The sequence below is a fragment of the Schistocerca nitens genome, chromosome 2, assembly GCF_023898315.1.
Source record: "Schistocerca nitens isolate TAMUIC-IGC-003100 chromosome 2, iqSchNite1.1, whole genome shotgun sequence".
Lineage (NCBI taxonomy): Eukaryota > Metazoa > Arthropoda > Insecta > Orthoptera > Acrididae > Schistocerca > Schistocerca nitens.
Window position 1 is genome coordinate 277,329,032 of NC_064615.1, and position 22,719 is coordinate 277,351,750.

General features: G+C 40.4%; 1 protein-coding gene across 1 annotated transcript in view; it reads right to left on the minus strand.

The window, feature by feature from the left end:
• The window catches only part of LOC126234360 (uncharacterized), a 121,424-nt gene that overhangs the window by 46,337 nt on the left and 52,368 nt on the right, over positions 1 to 22,719 (minus strand). The window contains exons 3-4 of the mRNA XM_049943048.1: positions 10,555 to 10,705; positions 1,044 to 1,156 (exon numbers count right to left, since the gene is read on the minus strand). Of these exons, the coding sequence (XP_049799005.1) occupies positions 1,044 to 1,156; positions 10,555 to 10,705 (264 nt within the window). The remainder of the gene's footprint in view (positions 1 to 1,043; positions 1,157 to 10,554; positions 10,706 to 22,719) is intronic.

Here is a 22,719-nt window from a genome sequence, read left to right on the forward strand (position 1 = left end):
GTTTCTTGGTAGTCTTTACCACTGCAGGTGTTTTCTCGACAGATGTTTACATAAATCTAACGTGTTCTGATAAAAGGAAAAGAAAGTTTACAACACGAATCATCTTCAATCTCCCTTTGGCCCTGTCCTTCCCACCACAGACATCATAATGCGGGTATTCCGTACCAGTGTGTGTGAACTCTTCTTGAATTTTCTGATTTGTTAAAAGAGAGTACACTGTTATTTCAAAATGGTTCACATGTCTCTAAGCACTATGGGACTTAACATCTGAGGTCATCAGTCCCCTAGACTTAGAACTACTTAAACCTAACTAACCTAAGGACATCACATACATCCATGCCCGAGGCAGGATTCGAACCTGCGACCGTAGCAGCAGCGCGGTTCCGGACTGAAGCGCCTAGAACCGCTCGGTCATATGGCCCGGCTACTGTTATTTATCGTCGTGGTTCCTGACTCCTCTAGATTATGTACAGAAAGTTTGAACATTTATTTCAGTTTTGGCGAGCTGAATTGTGGGCTTGTGGACGGATGATTATGTGACGAATGTTCTCCATCACTTTCTGACTGGCAACTAAAATAATTTTTAGTCTCTTGAAAAAGGCGATAGTATTTTAAAAAATCGCACTAAGTCTCACAAAATTAACGAAAACAAACCGCCCACAAAAACGTAAAAACTAGGTATTTCAGACCCGCTGCCACGCACATGGGAGGTCTTGGATTTCTGTATAAGTGTTTGATGGGCGCTCTTAGAGTGAAGATGTCATGTCGGGTAGCTTTGGACAAAAACCGCACTACATTTCCTCTAAGCTGCTTTCCTCCTCAGTCTAGACTGTAAGAACTTCAAGTTATTAAGAGTAGTGACATACGTATGATTTAATCCAGTATACATTATGTCACATTGAACAGCTAATGACACATGAAAGAGTTTTTTTAAGAAGAATTATTCCTTTCATCTCTCCCGTAACACAACTGAAATTCAGACGAAATAGAATTAAAAGAAACTGACGCCTTTCCAATCATTCAGAGCATTGGTTCCTACTTACCACACTTCTGTCCACTGCTACAGCACTGGTCTAAACTGTAGGTCGGATAACAGCCGTCAGGACTCGTCAAGTGAGAGCATCTCGTGTCGTCACAAGAGAACCTCGCTTCTCCCCTACAGAATAAAAGAGAGAGAGAGAATCATAAAGACTGTTTTGTTTAAAGCGTCTGCCTGAAAAACAAGCGTTATTCATCGAACAACTGACACTTTTTACACATTTCTAAAGGAAGCACCTTCTCGTTATGTGAAAAAGGGAATTTCAAGCACAAAGAGACATGTAAAACTGACTGAGAATTTAGCGAGCGTAGGCATTGCCTGCAGGGGAAAAGCGATTTTAAATTAAATTAGAAATTAAAATTGCAGAGCCACCACAAGTCACGTGTAACATTTCATTATTTCGACATGTCGCACTGCTACTACTACTACTACTACTACTACTACTACTTCTCGACTTCGGACCCACCGTACAGTAAGATAAATTCACAGATTCTACTCACAACGTGGTAACTTAACACTGCGTAGCTGAGGGTCACACGTTAGTGCTCGAAATTTGTAGTCGAACACCAAAAGTAAACACTAAGCGAGAATTAGTACTACAGTACTTTCCTGGCGAATGAACTATGTCCGAGGAGAATAAATACTATTTTTACGACTTTGCACACTAGTGCCTGTATTTACAACTAATTTACAGTCAGACGTAAATATATAATTTTGGAAACGTGGTACCTACAGTGCCAAATTTGGTGCTGGATGTAAATATATGAGGCAGCTACAGAATTCAAAACGCAGTTGACGTAAACAGCATGATGCATTAGTCTAAGTAATGGTGGGTGAAATCTCTGAAGGTGGCTTAGATTAATAAAGTTAAAATGTAAAATTATTTAAAAATTAAAAACTTTCGATAATTTTTTTCAAAACCTTTATACTTTTACTATTTTTAAAAATTATGACCAGTTTCAGCAACTTAGTTACCATCTTCAGATTTGAGGACAGACAAAACAAAAGAACTATTTTCTTGAGTAACAAAGTTATGTAAAAATTGTTGTTGGCTTACCTTTAAAATTTTTTATGTAATTAACCTACCACATGTAGTAGTATAAATCCCCTGGCAGTGTACACGACTGTTGCATTGTCCATGACATACTTGTTTTAAATCTCCAAGTAAAATGTGTTATGCACAGCATAAAACGAACGTAAGGGAAGTGTATTATGTACTGACAAACAAATAAGAATAACGAAAACTTTTTACGATGACGTACAGGGTTTTTGTTTCAGTTGATGTCATAGATAACGTGATACGTTCAAAGAATTAGCCTTTCTCAAATAGATATTTCTTATTTATTTCCCAGTATATAATTAGTGTGCAAAGTCGTAAAAATAGTATTCATTCGTCTCTGACATCGTCTGGCGCCGAGGTAAATACGTTCATTCGTCTGGAAAATACTCTCGTAGTTATTCTCGCTTAATGCTCTTTTGGGCGTTCAGCTGCAATCATCGGGTAGCATCGTGTGGCCCTACTCTATGCAATGTTAAGTTACCACGTTGAAAGTAGAATCTGTGGCCATACTGGCTATGTTTGGGAACCGTGACTGTGTGGAATAATTACTTATTTGTATTTTCTGCTACGGGTCACTTTTATACTTTTATTTGTTTTATGTTTAATATAACATAAAGTAAAGTAAACCAATAGCAGTTTTTACATAAATTTCTTACTCAAGGAAATATTGTTTTGGTTTGCCTTTTCTCAGATCTGACGATGGTAGTTAAGCTACCGAAACTAGTCAGCAACTTGTAAAAAAAAAAAAAAAAAAAAAAAAAAAAAAAAAAAAAAAAAAAAAAAAGGAGAGAGTTAAATTAGAAATTAGATTGAGATAATATATACAAAAATTCTGAAAGTTTTAAAAAAGTTTTTAAAATGTTTGTAATTTTACATTTGATTATATGCTTGCAATCGCTTTCTCCTATTCGGACAACACCAGATATATTCAAAGTTAAGCTCGCTGCCTGTTTCTTTCAAGGAACGCAGCAGCTCAGCCACAAAAATCTCGAATAAAATGACACAAACATGGAGCCCGTGATGGTTTATTTCGTGCTGTTTTTCCTTTTTGTTGTCGTGATCTTCCGTCCGAAGATTGGCTCTCCTTTGCTAGTCCTTTCATATCTAGTTAGGGGGTCGATTTTGCTTCACGTCCGTGGGTGTAAACCTGAAATTTGCGCCACACGTGACCCCTGGGTGGTGCTAAGAAGGCAACAAAACTGGCTATTCGAGAAGTACATAACCGAGAGGAAATGTAGTCATAATCACATCAAAAGCCCTTCTCAGGGCCAAACATCTAGGAGTAAGTATTAAAATATGCCAACTGAATACTGAGGGCATTAGTAAAACCAAATGCCAAATTCTTGAAAAGTTATTGACTAAGCACAACATTGACGTAGTTGCCCTACAGGAAACCCACACAGATGACGAAGATCAACTACGTTCCAGAGGAAAAATACCAGCATACGATATCATTGGCGTAACATACCACCATGCCTATGGAGTAGCCACATACGTCAAAAATAAAACAGAGAACGCTCACTTGTATCCACTTCCGCAAATGACAATATCCACTCTGTGATAATCAGAATAGGTGAACTGGTCATAAGCAACGTTGACAAACAACTAGGATCCGCATGGCCAGCAGACGTGCTCCAATAATACCGCCATCCCACGATCTATGTAGGAGACTTTAACAGCCACCACGCGCAATGGCGATACAGAACAACTGATACAAATGGTGAAGCCTTAGCAAACTGGGCAGAAGAAAACAACGTCCACCTCATTTTTCGATGCTAAAGTTCGCGGTTACTTCAGATCAGCATCTCGGAAACGAGAGTATGATCCAGGCTCATGCTTTGGCACAGCTGATGAAAATCAACTGGTCAACACAAGCCGAAATGTTTTGCCAGATTTCGCTCATGGTTAACACCGCCCAGTCTTAGTATTCCACTGATAACCTAAACTCCTCGACTGAGATGGAACCTACAAAAAGCGGATTTGAAAACTTACTCTGAAGACCTCGATAAATGTCTATGATGGCTCCCTCCATCCGCTGATACTACAAATGATTTGTGGGAACAGTCATCAGTAGAGCATAAAAGCACATACCTAGAGGAAACCGCAAAGAATGTGAGGAACGCTGTATAATGACTACCAAAGCAACAGTGACAGAGAAATAGTAGATGGACTCATAAGCAGCCTTGGCAGTGCACGACGACAGAAGTGGATGGAAACTACACAGGTTATGGACTTTAAAGTATCCAGCAGAAAAGCATGGTCCCTGCTTCGTAAACTAGGAGGAGCCAGCCGTATCACTCGAGAAGAAAACCTCACAACATCGAACAAAACTGCTTTGCACATTGATAAAACATCTAAAGGGGCAAACCACCGAGAGACAACAATATGCATTAAACATGAACTTAGAAAGCTAAAAGCAACAGCCAGTGTTGACACTAAGTATTCACGCGACATCACCCCCGAAGAGATCTTGGCAGCAATAAAGGACACAAAACCAGGTAAATCCCCCGGTTCAGATGACATCCTCCCAGAGTTTCTTAGCAAGTCTGGCAAATATACGAAAATATGGTTAGCAAAGTTCTTCGCATCACTAATGCAGACAGGAAATATACCCCAAGAACTTATTCGTGCCAAGACAATCTTCCTTCTAAAGCCAGGTAAACCGGAAAATCTTCCGCAAAACTACCGGCCCATAGCACTGCATAGCATGGTGTACAAACTTCTGGAACGAGTACTACTTAACAGGATCGTTCAGACAATACTCACGGCCATCCCAGTAGAATAAGCCGGCCTTCGTCCCAGCCGAAGTTGTGGAGTCCGAGTCCTGGCCCTTACAACATATATTGAAGCGGGACTGCAAAAGAAAGTGAAAACATCAGTGGCCTTTATTGACTTGTCAGCAGCCTCTGATAGACAAGACCTACTGTATAAATTGATGAAAATAATTCCCTGTCAAAAAGTGACAAAGGTTAATTGGTAACATGATTGGTAACAGAGGATTCATCATAGGAAAAAGAGTCAGTACCCAGAAATTCCTTCAAAATGGCTTACCTCAAGGCTCAGTATTAGCCCCACTGCTTTCAGCCTATATATTGCTGACATGCCAGAAACAGCTTGTACGAAATTTGGCTACGCCGATGATTGGGCCATTGCAACAAGACACACCGATTTTGATACAACTGAAAAAAAACCTGACATCCGATCTGTCTGCCCTGTCTGCCCTGCCCTGTACGAAATTTGGCTACGCCGATGACTGGGCCTTTGCAGCAAGACACACCGATTTTGATACAACAGAAGAAACCCTGACATCCGATCTGTCTACCCTGGCAGCATACTTCCGTAAATGGAGGCTTAGGCCTAATGCCACGAAAACAGAAGTAACTTGCTTCCATCTGAATAACAGAAAAACCGACAGAGCTCTGGATGTATCCATTGGCGACACACGCCTCAACCACAATAAGGAGCCAAGATACCTATGGGTCACGTTGGACAGAACCTCGTCATTTAAATCACACCTTACAAAAACAGTTGCCAAGGTGAGAACAAGAAGCAACCTCATCCATAAACTCTGCCGAATCACCTGGGGATCAATGGCAACAACCCTGAGGACGTCTGCGCTGAGCCTGGTACACTCTGCGTCGGAGTATTGTGCACTAGTACGGTTAAACAGTAGCCATGTGAACAAAATGGATGTTGAACTTAACAACACTATGCGCATTATTTCATGAATCGTTAGGTCTACACCTAACACATGGCTACCTGTTCAAATGGTTCAAATGGCTCTGAACACTATGGGACTTAACATCTGAGGTCGTCGGTCCCCTAGACTTAGACCTGCTTAAACCTAACTAACCTAAGAATATCACACACATCCATGCCAGAGGCAGGATTCGAACCTGCAACCGTAGCAACAGCGCCGTTCCGGACATGGCTACCTGTCCTGAGTCATATACCGCCACCAAAAATGCGACCAGAAGCAGCTTTGGTCAGGGAATACAACAAGATCGAAGCAAACCCTGAACTACCGGTACACATCGATATACCTCATCTCAGCATCTAGAGGCTTCGTTCAAAACATCATCCTCTTGCACTTGACAGCTTCACTGGGCCTGACGTCAACTCTTGGAGAAGATAATGGCTCCAAAATGCACCAACTACTTGCCACCTAATGCCTTGTATTACTGAGGCAGTTCCTGCGTTTGATCATACCCGCAAGGTCAGGTCAACTCTGAACCGACTATGAACTGCGCATGGAAGTTGGGCTGGCTCACCCTACAAATGGGGACTGCTGTCTTCTCCAGCATGTGACTGCTCCGCCCCTAAGCAGACCATCCAACACATCAGAGAAGAACGCAGTGCCAGAGTGTTCAGTGGGGACTTTGAAGAATTCCTCATGGCACCCCAAAAATCCACTGAATATATACAAAGACTAGATGTTTCTCCGTGAATATATGTAATATAGGATAACTTGATCCAATACTGAAATGTACTTAACTACCATACGCTAAATAAATAAAATCTCTACGTAAATGCCGCATTTCTACGTCCGTTCCCACTATAGTCGAGCCTGGGTTTTCCTGTACAAGTTTTATCTCCCCCTCCCCCCCCCCCCCCCCCCCCCCCCCTCCCTCGCCAGAAACAGAAGACACACAGTTTACTCCATTACAAAATGAACTACTCCCTGATTCCTCATGACGTGTCGTACCAAAATATCCCTTTTTTAAATCAGTTTGTGTCCTGAAGATATTTTCTCGCCGACCTAAAGCAGTACCCCTTCTGTGGTAATCCAATGAACGCACTTCATCGTCAGCATTCTTCCGTAACATCACATTCCGAAAGCTTCTGTTCGCAGTTTGTCTGTATTGTTCGTCTACCACGTTTCACTTCCTTATAAGCCTACACTTGAGTCAAATACTTTATGGAAAGCTTTCCTATTACTCAGACTTTTTATTCGATATTAATGTATTTTACTTTCCGCCAGTGTGCAATTTCTAGTCGTTTACTTCGCCATCGTCAATTACTTTGCTGCTGAAACAGGAAATATCATCTATTACCCTTAGTGTCTCTTTTCCTAAACTAATTTCCACAGCGTTTTTGGTTCACCTCGATTATACTCCATCATCCTTGTTTGACCTTCGTTGATATTCATCTTACAACCTCTTCCCCCTTCTCAATATGGAATGTATGGTCTTAAGCTGTTCTACCAAGACCATTGCTGCCTCTGCCAAAAACTAGAAACACTGTGATTGGCAAATCTTAAAGTTGGTTTCATTGCTTCTCTCTGAATTTAAATTCCCTTCCCAGATTAACACTGAGATATTAAATAATATTTTTCCAATACATTCAGTTACTGACGCACAGAGAAATACAATTGAGTCATTATTTGTAATCGTATGTACTACGTGATAGTTTATTTCCGCAGATCGGATGACATCACAAAGCATAATTTATCCTCGTGTTTTAAGAAAGCAGTATACTTACTTGTGGCGACACGGGCTACGTTTGAGAACCGTGAGTGTGTGTAATAATTACTTATTTGTATTTACCGCTACCGGTCACTTTTATTTGTTTTATGTTTGAACTAAATACTGCAACACTTTTCGGGCTTGTTTTGCTCATCTTCATGTGCTTATACGTATCCAAACCGTTACTTCATAAGAAAATGTCTTAACCTATATCAACATAGGACTTCTCGTTTATTGTTTGCTGCTGGTGTGGCTATTAGGGTATTTGGAGAGGCGCTGATGGGCTAGAAATTGGTTCAAAATGGCTCTGAGCACTATGGGACTTAACTTCAGAGGTCATCAGTCCCCTAGAACTTAGAACTACTTAAACCTAACTAACCTAAGGACATCACACACATCCATGCCCGAGGCAGGATTCGAACCTGCGACCGTAGCAGTCGCGCGGTTCCGGACTGCGCGCCTAGAACCGCTAGAAATTGGTGTCCAGTGATTTCCACTGGTGTCGAGCTGTGTCTCATTATTTATTATGAATGACATCATAGCCTGAGTGGGATACAGACATTTCTGCATCAGGTTCTATGGTGAGAAAATCGTGTTTTACACGTTTTTTATGTCAGTTTAGTTTCATACGTTTTTAAGTGATAACTTTCTGTATGTGTAAACACCTGAAAGAGATCAAAACATGCTCGACAGACATTGCAGTATGTTAAACTGAACGTAAAACAAATAAAAGTGACTGGCTGCATAAAATACAAATAAGCAATTAAGCAGTATATCTGATTTCGTTTTTCACTTTCCTATCTTCCAGTTGTAGAGAGTTTCAGGGAGAGCATAAGGGAACAATTGACAGGAATGGGGGAAAGAAATACAGCAGAAGAAGAATGGGTAGCTCTGAGGGATGAAGTAGTGAAGGCAGCAGAGGATCAAGTAGGTAAAAAGACGAGGGCTAATAGAAATCCTTGGGTAACAGAAGAAATAATGAATTTAATTGATGAAAGGAGAAAATATAAAAGTGCAGTAAATGAAGCAGGCAAAAGGGAATACAAACGTCTCAAAAATGAGATCGACAGAAAGTGCAAAATGGCTAAGCAGGGATGGCTAGAGGACAAATGTAAGGATGTAGAGGCTTGTCTCACTAGGGGTAAGATAGATACTGCCTACAGGAAAATTAAAGAGACCTTTGGAGAGAAGAAAACCACTTGTATTAATATCAAGAGCTCAGATGGCAACCCAGTTCTAAGCAAAGAAGGGAAGGCAGAAAGGTGGAAGGAGTATATAGAGGGTTTATACAAGGGCGATGTACTTGAGGACAGTATTATGGAAATGGAAGAGGATGTAGATGAAGATGAAATGGGAGATAAGATACTGCGTGAAGAGTTTGACAGAGCACTGAAAGACCTGAGTCGAAACAAGGCCCCGGGAGTAGACAACATTCCATTAGAACTACTGATGGCCTTGGGAGAGCCAGTCCTGACAAAACTCTACCATCTGGTGAGCAAGATGTATGAGACAGGCGAAATACCCACAGACGTCAAGAAGAATATAATAATTCCAATACCAAAGAAAGCAGGTGTTGACAGATGTGAAAATTACCGAACAATCAGTTTAATAAGTCACAGCTGCAAAATACTGACGCGAATTCTTTACAGACGAATGGAAAAACTGGTAGAAGCGGACCTCGGGGAAGATCAGTTTGGATTCCGTAGAAATGTTGGAACACGTGAGGCAATACTAACCTTACGACTTATCTTAGAAGAAAGATTAAGAAAAGGCAAACCTACATTTCTAGCATTTGTAGACTTAGAGAAAGCTTTTGACAACGTTAACTGGAATACTCTCTTTCAAATTCTGAAGGTGGCAGGGGTAAAATACAGGGAGCGAAAGGCTATTTACAATTTGTACAGAAACCAGATGGCAGTTATAAGAGTCGAGGGGCATGAAAGGGAAGCAGTGGTTGGGAAAGGAGTGAGACAGGGTTGTAGCCTCTCCCCGATGTTATTCAATCTGTATATTGAGCAAGCAGTAAAGGAAACAAAAGAAAAATTCGGAGTAGGTATTAAAGTTCATGGAGAAGAAGTAAAAACTTTGAGGTTCGCCGATGACATTGTAATTCTGTCAGAGACAGCAAAGGACTTGGAAGAGCAGTTGAACGGAATGGACAGTGTCTTGAAAGGAGGATATAAGATGAACATCAACAAAAGCAAAACGAGGATAATGGAATGTAGTCAAATTAAATCGGGTGATGCTGAGGGGATTAGATTAGGAAATGAGACACTTAAAGTAGTAAAGGAGTTTTGCTATTTAGGGAGTAAAATAACTGATGATGGTCGAAGTAGAGAGGATATAAAATGTAGACTGGCAATGGCAAGGAAATAATTTCTGAAGAAGAGAAATTTGTTAACATCGAGTATAGATTTAAGTGTCAGGAAGTCGTTTCTGAAAGTATTTGTATGGAGTGTAGCCATGTATGGAAGTGAAACATGGACGATAACCAGTTTGGACAAGAAGACAATAGAAGCTTTCGGAATGTGGTGCTACAGAAGAATGCTGAAGATAAGGTGGGTAGATCACGTAACTAATGAGGAGGTATTGAATAGGATTGGGGAGAAGAGAAGTTTGTGGCACAACTTGACAAGAAGAAGGGATCGGTTGGTAGGACATGTTCTGAGGCATCAAGGGATCACAAATTTAGCATTGGAGGGCAGCGTGGAGGGTAAAAATCGTAGAGGGAGACCAAGAGATGAATACACTAAGCAGATTCAGAAGGATGTAGGTTGCAGTAGGTACTGGGAGATGAAGAAGCTTGCACAGGATAGAGTAGCATGGAGAGCTGCATCAAACCAGTCTCAGGACTGAAGACCACAACAACAACATCTTCCAGTATCAGAGAAAGCAGTACTTTTGTAATAGATCTCTGTTTTGACCTGCTGCATGTGTTGGCACAGATTTTGCTTGGAGTGAATACAGTGCTAGAAAAGGTATTTACTAACTTCCAGATTCCTTCTGGAAGGATGTAGCAACGACATATTTGCATGCATGGAGATTTGAGTTCGCCCCACTTTCCATGGAACAGGAAACTGTTGTGATCATATGGCTTCCCATTGTAGAGGCACTTAGTCTTGTCCAGCGATGTAAGTGGACCTGAAAGGGGGAAAAGACAAATATGAAGCAGGTGTTGGCTGGTACGAACTATTTAACTACTCTCAGTACTAACGCAGCAATAGTGTGAACAGTACAAAGAAGTCATTCCTTATCTCCTCCCTGCGTATTTATTGAAGAACAGTCCAACGAAACATTTACATTTAGCAAGAGCGTACACAATGACATTGCTTTACAAAATTACATTTACGCGTACTTTTGCATTTTGTTGGTAAGCACTGTGTTTACAGTGACACACACTAATTGGTCTTTATTGAATTTATTTCTCAGATCATCTTCCCGTCGAAAGGCTAAATTTGCGAACTTGCTACATAATTTATCGTCAGTAACAGCCTTTGAACGGTATGACTATTTTTCACTCAAAGCCATTATTTTAGATTTGTTAAAGAAAGCTGCAGTTTAAATCTCAGTCAATGGGTTCGTGCGTGTCCACATGTAGTTCAGTTTCGTTGCACTTCAGTAAGTCTCGATCATCAGCGAATAAAATTGGGAGCCAATACTGTGTTGCCAACTGCAAAAAATTCCATATTTCTTAGTGTGTCTTTTACAACTGTATCGGTGCAGTTATTAAAGTCCAAATGTTAAATAAATATTAAAAGGTTTCAGGGGAGAGGGTTCACTCGTTCCCTGGTTTATGACTGTACCTAGGGCCCTTCATTTGCACTCGCCCCCACTCCCTGAACGTGTGAATGTGAAGGGTATAAGCAGCTCATTAATTCTGGCAAACGATGTGGGAGATACTTGAATTAGTCGTGGTCTAATTAAAGGAACTGTATTGACATTCACTGGGTTGCGGATCTGAAACATAATCATCATGAATCGCGGGTGGTTATAATTGAAGTGCAGCTACTGTCAGATGTCCAGTGTGATCTGTAATTATCGTATCATATGGGTGCGAAAACCGATTTATGCTGGTATATTTCCAATTTTGGCCACCAGCTACAAATATGGCGCTGTCAATTCAAGGCAGACGCATAGAAATGTTTCTACATGTAACAGGTTAGGAACAGGAGGTAGGCAGAAGAGGTAAAACAAGTGATAAAGGCATAATGTTGATTTTATTATTAACCGCCACGTACACAGTTCGTTCAATATGAGCACCGGAGACGTCGAAGATGCCGAATCCGTAAAACGACGTGGTCAACAAGTGCTTGTAGCTGTTCTGGTAGCACCTGAGCAACGTGTTCCTGTATACTGGCCTTCAGATCAGCTACAGACAGAAAGTGTCCCTGGTTAATATTTTGAATAGTCTTCTGACTGGCTTCATGGGTCCCGCAACGAATTCCTCTCCTGTACCGACCTCTTTATCTCAGAATAGCACTTTCAACCTTCTTTTATACGTCCCCAGAGACAAAAGTCACATGAATACATTAAATGTATTTGCAACTGCGAATATGAACAATCATCAAATCATAAGCTGTATAAAAGAATGACCAAAATGAGAATTTTGGCCGGACTAGAACTCGCACACGGCTTTCCCGATTTATGCGAGCGGTCACCTTAACATTTCTTTCTTTTTTTTGTTTTTTCTTTTTCAGGTCGGCTGGAGACTAGGTGGGCAGGGGTCTCGGGTCGAATCCCGAGGCCTGGCCACGATATCCCCTGTACCCTCTCCCCCCCTCACCTCCCTCAGTCCTCACCTGTCACTGTGCTGGTCCCATACACAGTACTGGCCTTTTTTATTTATTTCTTGTTTTCATTGTATTTTGTTGTTTTATCTTTATTTATTTATTTATATATTTGTTGAAACCTTACAACTTGCTACTCAAAAAAGAAAGACACGAAACTGGATTTATTTCTCCGTAGTTTCCACCACTTAAAAAAAAAAAAACTTTTTTCCAGTCATGGCCTGCAACAATTTTTGTTTATTTAAAAAAAAAGGAGAAGATAAACAGGGCCACAAAAGTGAAATACTCTCCAACAATATACCTGAAAAGGGACCAGGGACCATAACGAAAATACCTTGAGGACCGGTTGACTCAACATCTTTTTGCTTTTTTTTTCTTTTTTATTTTTCTGTTACCTTCTGTCACGTTTACCGAAAGCAAGGTAACAGGAATGAAACATTCGAACGGATTATGTATCAGATACAGCATATTCGCAAAAAGCTTATGACAGCGTGACATCCTTTGCTATGTAACCAGATATTTGTAAAAGGCACAAGGGTCCTTGTTATGCCCGCTCCTCACCATGTAGTGATCATAATGCCCGACAAGCCACATAACTGTATTATTATTCGTTCTTGAAAAGAAAGTAGAATCGGGACCTGGCAAGAAAGGCCAGTTGTCGACGGAGGCGATTCCATTTTCTGTGGCCGCAGGGGACCAACCGATGACATAATGTATCCGTTTCATGGCAACGACTGCATCGGTCTGTCTCACTAGGTTCAATACGAAAACGTCGAACGTTGGTGCAGATAAGGCTATGAACGACTTGGTACCGCGACGACGCCACTTCCATTGGAAAAATAGGTTGTTGTTGTTGTGGTCTTCAGTCCTGAGACTGGTTTGATGCAGCTCTCCTTGCTACTCTATCCTGTGCATGCTTCTTCCAGTACTTACTGCAACCTACATCCTTCTGAATCTGCTTAGTGTATTCATCTCTTAGTCTCCCTCTACGATTTTTACCCTCCACGCTGCCCTCCAATGCTAAGTTTGTGATCCATTGATGCCTCAGAACATGTCCTACCAACCGGTCACTTCTTCTTGTCAAGTTGTGCCACAAACTCCTCTTCTCCCCAATTCTATTCAATACCTCCTCATTAGTTATGTGATCTACTCATCTAATCTTCAGCATTCTTCTGTAGCACCACATTTCGAAAGCTTCTATTCTCTTCTTGTCCAAACTATTTATCGTCCATGTTTCACTTCCATACATGGCTGCACTCCATACAAATACTTTCAGAAACTACTTCCTGACACTTAAATCTATACACGATGTTAACAAATTTCTCTTCTTCAGAAACGCTTTCCTTGCCATTGCCAGTCTACATTTTATATCCTCTCTACTTTCCCATTATCAGTTATTTTGCACCCAAATAGCAAAACTCCTGTACTACTTGAAGTGTCTCATTTCCTAATCTAATTCCCTCAGCATCCCCCGACTTAATTCGACTACATTCCATTATCCTCGTTTTGCTTTTGTTGATGTTCATCTTATATCCTCGTTTCAAGACACTGTCCATTCCGTTCAGTTGCTCTTCCAAGTCCTTTCCTGTCTCTGACAGAATTACAATGTCATCGGCGAACCTTAAAATTTTTATTTCTTCTCCATGGATTTTAATACCTACTCCGAATTTTTCTTTTTTTTTTTTCCTTTACTGCTTGCTCAATATACAGATTAAATAGCATCGGGGAGAGGCTACAATCCTGTCTCAGTCCCTTCCCTTGACATTTAATCATACAACCTTCTAGTCTGTCTCTGGTGGTAGGATCTCTACAGTGGAAGCGTGATTTGGAATCGTCCAGCGACATAACAACGTTTTTACAGAGAGATGTGATTGGAGACTGGAAAAGAAGAGCAACCCCCAAATAACTCACATGAGTAGAAACTTCCCGAACATGCCTTAAGTTTTATCTATCCTACCAACATTTATTGGAAGGGTTTAGCTTTCAGGTCGGAGACATGCAAAAATGGGAGCTGTAAGTGATTGAGGGATGCGAAGACACGTTGAAACATTGCGTCGGAGAAATGAAGCAGAAGCCTTGACCCGAACATCAGGAAGGCCAAATCTCCCATCAGCCAGGGTCTCGCCGTAAACCTCATAGTGCGCCCGAAAAATAGAGTTTCAACGAGTAAACTAGCCCGATAATCGTTGTAACTTTCGGGTCATCATAATAAGAAGGAAAAAAATTTTGGGCAAGAAAATAAGCTATGCTCAACAAGTAAGTTTCGAACGTCTGAATCCTATGAAGTAACGAGAGGGAGCGACGCTCGTGATCAAGGACTGCTCCTTAAATCCTGGCCAAAACAGACTTCCACTTTAACGCAGGCCTCTTAATCGGAAAACGATCAATAACAACACCCAACAGTCGATGTTAGGCGACCGCCACAGCGCATGGAATCTCAACCGCGTAAAATACCCGAAAATTGAGTAACCGATGCTTCTGTTCATTAATCTGTGCTCCCGGAATACGAAAAAATACGTCCAAAACGTCCTTGAGCACCGGTATGTCGTCAGGAGTACGAAGAAGCACCATAGCGTCATCGGCATACGTCTGAGTGATGAACCTTTCTCCGAATAACGACCAACCATCCAATCGAGCAGCTGCAGACCGCAGTAAGAGTTTCAGAAATAGCACGACATAGATAGGAGACGCCCATGCAGGACATCTCGACACACTACTGTGGGGGTGGGGGGTGGGGAATAAGTAGGTGCCTGAAACCAGTAATTGGGGAGGTGAATATCCGTCCTGCAGCATCATCAAAACTGACAGCCGTCAACACTCGCAGCAGAAAATCATAACTGACTCGGTCAAACGCATGATTAAAATCAGTAAAAAGTAAAACTCCTGACGCAGGAACAGTGGAAGCAGTTGAGATGAGATCACGACATTCAGCAACGGGAGTCAGGAGAGTACGACCCGGCAGACAAGTTTAATCACGAGCGATAATGTCAGCAAACAAAACCGAAAAGCGGATATTTGTTGCCCGCGGTACAATTTTATGATCAAGATTAAGTAGCGTTATCAGTCGCACCTGATAAACGGACAGACGTCCCGTGTTTTTGGGAATTACAACAGTATTTCCAACCTTCAAGGAGGGCACGATGTGTTCACCCTGCACCACTTCATTCACCTCAGATGTTGTCGTATCTCATATCAGAGGTCAAAACCGAACATAAAATTCTTTGAGAAACGCGCCCAAACCATGTGATTTGCGGAAATGAGAACTAACTACACTGCAGATACCTCATCACGGTGAAAAGCTGCCAAAGACTCCTCATGGAGAGCTGGCGTAACAACACTATCGAGGAGGGAAGTAAAGTCAGCAGAAGGCATATCATTTGATGCCATCGGAAATGTTGGGATGACCACTAAAGGCCATCTATAGAACGAATAGTAGTGAGACACGTCCTTCGAGACCGCGTTCCAAGCCGAATTAGGTGATACAGAGACGCCAACTCATCCTAGAGAATAGAACGTGGCTCAGAACGCAAACGAAGACCATGTAATTGCAGTCTTTTGAGTTGCAAGAGTGTCGCCTTCACGCGGTGAACTTTCATAACTCTTTAAAGGGACGTGTCGAGCGCTATTATAAAGACCAAGAAGGACAGTATAATAACATTTCCGAGTCCTCGTCATTTCAGCCGCTTTACCAGAACTAAGACGCATGAGTGCAGTGCGAAACCGAAGTTTAGAAATGGCACCCCTCTATTCCATTATTGAGGGATAACGCACTTGGGAACGACTTCTCCTGCCCCACAGCGATGATATCGTCCGAAGGGTCAAAACGAACAGCTGAAAGTATAAGTGGCTAACCCCATAATAGAAGCATTAAGATCCCTTTTGGATTACATAAACACCGAAATGTCGTGTTTGCAGATAACTACAAGGCACCTTCCTGGAAAGGTAAAAAAACCGTCAGAAAATTTTGATGCTTTGCAACTAGAGCAAAATAATGGAAAGCTCACAGTGAAATAAGTAGTGCCACGCGTAGAAAATATATCTGATTAGTCTGAGACAAAAATAGAGGTATTTAAAAAAGAAAAATCACATTACTGAAATATTCGAAGGAGAGCTAAGTAATTCGAAAGATGAGACTGTCACTGAGCTGCATGCTTTAAAGGGCACCACATTGCAAGCTGTCAAAAGTGAACTTGGTTTCACATGGAATAGCTGACTTAAGATCTGTCCAAATGCAAACAAGTGTTTTAAGTTAATAACTGGTCAAATTAAATACTGTAAAAGAGCAATTTCCTGATAATACATGTAGCTCAAGTAGATGGAATCAGTGACACTATCATAATCCGAAATCTCAAAACAACGAATGCGCTGACGACGTTTGCGCATGTAGACAATTGGTACGAAACTGTACAAGTAGGAACTTAGTGCAAAGACCCACAATTACCTCCGTCTTGTTGGAAAAAAGTCTCCTCAAACATAGACAATTTCCAGATTATACATAAAGGAGTCGAAAACCGTACATTCTGCTATTGTCATTAAATCTTTCAGAAATGTGTTGCCTAAAACATGGTTTGAGTCACAAAAGATTCAGTTCATCACAGGCTTTTCCCAGGGCGAGTATGCCCTTTAGGCTACCTTGATTGCAGAACGTTTTATGAATAATTCGAAAATGTCTATTTAGCAAGTTATTAGTCAAAATGCGTTCAAGGAAATCTGAGAAAGGAATTCTTTAATCCAGAACTGTATAGTCCTATACAAGTAAGCCTAAGAAAGTATTTTGAGAAATATGTCAGTTTTGAGATGAACCTATGTCGCGTAAAAACATAACAACCAGTGGTATTCCAGTTAGCAAAATCAGTTACTCTTTAATGAAAATCGTAATACTGATCCACAACGGAATCCTGAATAAATCGTATCATTGACAATCGTTGGCATAATCAAAATCGCAGAGTGAGTACTGCCGCAATCACAATTGAGATGCGCCCTGTAGTTGTTAGTTCAACAAACTGGTGTCAGCAACATTTAATCACCCCGTCCTCCCCCTCCTGATGTTGGCCCACGGATGGAGTGAAGGTGAACCTGATTTATGCAGTCAGATGTTAAGGTACAATGAATAAGTACATGTGAGAGAAGAATTAATGGCTAATCTTCACATGTGTACTTTAGGTTCAAGGGAAATACTGTTATCTTGCTCGACACTGCTGCAATGATGAATATTATGTATAGGGTATCATTTGGTGAAATAAGTAAAATTCGAAAGCTCTCAACCTGTCTAGTTCAAAACTGCAGAATCGTTGGTGCAATGTGTAGTAAGTCGAAACCAGTAAAAATACAAATCCATGTTGATGTGATGGCAGGAAGCACAGCCATAGAATACATGTTTTTAGTAGTGGAAGATCTGATAGAAAGGTGTTGTCTTGGCACTGAGATCTTAAGAAGTGCATCAGAATTGAAGTAGAGGTGTGTAAATGCTATCTTCCAGTTGATGAGATGGAAGTCGCTCTGGATTTGATCAAAATTCCTAAGTGCCACGATAAATATTGTCAAATCATACAATTATGGCTTCTCAAAACCAGAGAGTTACTGGTTAATGATTTGTTTTGTCATTGTACTTCGAATTATAAAGATGACAAATTAGTCCAGGATAAAGTCTTAGAGTCTACCGATATTACTCTCCAGCAGCAGGAGCAATTGAAAGATTTACTGTCAAAGTATATTTGTGAATTTGACAAGAACCCAGGCATAATTAAAACTTCTGAATACCGCATGGAAGTAAAACCCCATGAAACTTTTTGAAAAATTGCGTATTCAATTCCAAGGTCTAAGAGAGAGGCTGTGATTCAGGAAAGATGTATGTTAGAGTGGTGGTCACTGAATCTTTGTCCTCCCATTACGGCAGTCAACTTCTTACACTGGCCAAGCCCAACGGGAAAGAACACCTCGTACTCGACGTAAACGAAATAAATCGCATAATTGTGCTTGTACGAACGTGTCCTGAGAACTTGGAGGAACAACTACAGAAGTTATTCGAGGTTAGTTATTTATTTACCGTCGACATGCGACCTCATACTGGCAGATTTTGCTCTCTGAAGACTCGAGGAAATGAACTGCATTTATATGTGCTGGAAGATCTTACTACTACCAAGCCCTTTGGATTGAACGTTGGTTTGGGAGTCTTTATAGCCACACTTGACTCAGTGCTTTGTCTATGTGGATCGTATCTTAATTGCCTCTCCTAGCTGGAAGGAACACGTTGAACTGTTAGAAAAAACACTGCGGAAATTTTTATCTACTGGAGTGACTGCAAATTTATCAAAATGCAAGTTTGTGCAATGCAAGATCAAATTCCTAGGTCATGTAATTTCATCTCAGCATACAACACCCGAGCTTGAGAAACTAAGTTCTATTAAGATATTTTCGTTTCCAATGAACAAACGACAACTGATGGCTTTTGTAGGGTTATGTTCATTCCTTAGGCAATTGTGTCATACAGTTGTTGAATAGTAATGCCTTATTAGGGCTTTTAAGGAAGAATAGTCCTTAGTACTGGACAGAAAGTTGCAAGAAGAACTTTGTGGCTGTTAATTTATCGTCCTAATATATCAAAAGACTTCTGCGTTGCCTGTAATACCTCATTTTCTGGGCTATGGGCATACCTCTTTCAAATTATACCCAATAAAGGAAAAAATCAAATAAGGATAATCAGCTTCGCCAGTATGACCTTATCCAAGTGCGAAAGAGCGTATTCTCCAACTGAACGAGAGACCTTGGATAATGGTTGGGCTTTTAAAAAAAATTCACTATTATTTGTTTGGGAGACATGAGAAGGTTTACTGCAATCACCGAGCCTTGAGTTCCTTACTGTCATATAAACTGCTACACAGTAGTCGTGCCTTTTTGACAGTGTTTCTTCAGTCATATGATTTTGAGCTTGTGTACGTAAAAGCCGGCCGTTGTGGCCGAGCTGTTCTGGGCGCTTCAGCCCGGAACCGCGCTGCTCCTACGGTCGCAGGTACGAATCCTGCCTCGGGCTTGGATGTGTGTGATGTTCTTAGATTAGTTAGGTTTAAGTAGTTCTAAGTTCTAGGGGACTGATGACCTCAGCAGTTAAGTCCCAAAGTGCTCAGAGACATTTGAACCATTTTTTGTACGTAAAAGTGACAATATATTTGCTGACACCTTATCACGATTGCCTCTAGGATTACCTGAATTTGAAGATCTGGTAGAACAAACTTCCAAATTCAAAATTATGCTGATGAATGATTCAAAGTGTAAGTACCATTTTCCAGACCTGTGTAAGAACATGAAGGAGCTACAAATTAACGACCCCAAGTGGAGTAAAGTGAAGCTTCTTTTTCCGCCAGGAAATAATCCCGAGTTACAACATTATCAATTTTATGAAGTGTTTTATGAAGTATTTATCAGATATCCTACCTGATAAGTGGTACATGTATGTTCCGACCACATTTCTTGTGTGGAATACTCATTATGTATGGGGGGAATTATGGTGCAAAAAATACTACAGGAAATTGAACCTATATTGCTATTTCCAAAATTTGTTGCGGCGTACAAAGAAGTTCTGAAAGCTTGTTTACTCTGCAAAAAGGCAAAACCTTCGAACTTGCGTGGTAAGTCAGAACTGCATCCGATATTACACACAAAACCTGTGAGTACGGTTTGTATTGATCTTTCACGGCTACTACTTTCAGCCTTTGGATGCGCTAGATATATTGCTGGCTTATATGATATCTTTTCAAAATGTGTTAAGCCGTATGCAGGAAAATCAGCTGCTGTCAAACCAGTCAATAGGAGGATTTTATCGAACAACATATCCTATTTCACTTGTCGTAAATTGAGGGAATGCTTGGAAGATCAGTAGATTTAGCAAATGTTGGTCTCGTGATTCAAACCCCATAACAACACCATAGGGAAGAACTTTCATGAGCTTAACCGTTTTGTAAGGTCCTCATAAACAGACCGAATGGGTAGAATTTGTAGGTGTGTTCGAAGAAATAGTGAGTATTCTTCCCATATAGTGTATCTCACACACGCCAGTTGATTTAGTGAAAAGGTGAAAAGAAAAGCAGAGGAAACCCTGGAAGAAAAGATAAAACAAATATTGACCTCTACTACAGAAAATGCTAATCTTCAAAAGTAACAGTGTCATAAGATGCAAGGCAGAAGGCAAGTACACTCTGTTGCCCTAAAAAGTGAAGTTGAAAACTTACTAGAAACTTTCACTACTATTAAGAAAGAATAAGAAATGGCAGCTATTATATACAGGACCATTCCAGATAATCCAAACTACAATAAAGGCAGTTGTCTATTGGCCTAACTGACTACAAGGAAAATTAAAATTCTGTACCCTAATTGTGACATGAGATTTTTCCAATAGGTGAATGCATATATTGACAGAACCAATAAAATAAAATAAGCATAGGTTTTGGTAGTGCAATTGTGTTAATTACAGTGAATATAACTTTCTGAAAAGTTAATAATAATAATAATAAACCCCGTGGAGGCCCGGGAAAAGAATAGGCCTCCGGTATGTTCTGCCAGTCGTAAAAGGCGACGAAAAGAACAAACCACTAATAGGGCTAACCCCCCTTTTAGTGTGATTAGCTGGTTCAGGACAGAACTAATGAAGCCTCGGACAAGCGTTGTCATGGTCGGGGACGACGCTTGAACCCTATGCCCGTCCACAATGGTAACGACACTGCTAGCCACACGGAAAATGATTTAAATCCAAATAGAGGTGTTTTGCAGGATATGCTTCCTGCAACCACTCTAGAAGGAAAACAAAGACAGAGGATGAGATGGTCAGATGAAGTTAACTGACACCTGATGTTCTGTTATTACCAAGCAACAAACTTAGGAAGCAACACAACTGGATACAGATCACAAGTATACACAACATTTATTACCAGATACCCAGAATTAAAATTTTTAACAGAACAACGACTAGCTGATCAGATCCGTGTAATAATCAAAAATAACACGATACCCCAGTGACAATTAGAAAACATCAAACAAGTACAGCAAATACAGGAACAAAATAATGTGCAATCAGAAGAAGAAGAAAATACGGTAATGGACTCAAACATCCCAGACCAAACAAACAAAGAACAACACGCATCAATTAAACAATCAGAAGAAAACGAAATCTTAAGACAGCCAGCAGAACAAGCACAAATAGAACACGAAGTTACACACAAGTTAGATATAGAAAAAAAATTTCAGCTGACATATATAGAATACAAAGACACAAATACAGACATTAGACCACTCTTGCATAGACCACCAAATAACCCACAAGTCGAAACAACACTAACAACTATCAACAAAATCATACACAACAAAATAAATGAAAATACAACTATGGAAGAGTTACAACTACTGGTTTATATAGGAGCACTCACTACACTAAATATACACACTAGGCAGAGATCAGAACCAATCAACACACAGAAGAAACCCACAAAACCAACATGGCAACACAGGCTACAAATCAGAATAGAAAAACTGAGAAAAGACATCGGACAGCTAACACAATTTATAAGAAATGAAATATCAGACAAAAAAAAAAACGAAAAAGTTTAGGTAAAATCTCACAACAAGAAGCAATAGAGAAATTAGATGAAAAGAAGCAGAAATTACAAGCATTGGCCAAACAACTTTGAAGATACAAAAAAGTAAAAATAGAAGGAAACAAAACCAAACATTCAACACTAACCAGAAGAAATTTTACCAGACAATAGTAACACACACATCAAAATACACAATCCACCAAACATAACAGACATGGAACACTTCTGGTGCAACATATGGTCAAACCCAGAACAACATAACAGGCACGCACGGTGGATACAAGCAGAAACAGAAACATACAAGATGATACCACAAATGCCTGAAGTGATAATTTTGCAGCATGAAGTCACCTGAGCAATTAATTCTACTCACAATTTGAAAGCCCCTGGAAAAGATAAAATAGCAAATTTCTGGCTAAAGAAGTTCACCTCAACACATTCACATCTAACTAAATTATCTAACTGTTACATTGCACACCCATACACATTCCCTGATACACTTACACATGGAATAACTTGTCTGAAACCTAAAGATTAAGCAGACACAGCAAACCCAGCTAAATACCGCCCCATAACATGCCTACCAACAATACACAAAATATTAACTTCAGTCATTACACAGAAATTAATGACACACGTAACACAGAACAAAATTATAAATGAAGAACAAAAAGGCTGTTGCAAAGGAGCACGAGGATGTAAAGAGCAACTGATAATAGATGCAGAGGTGACATATCAAGCTAAAACTAAACACAGGTCGCTACACTACGCATACATTGATTAC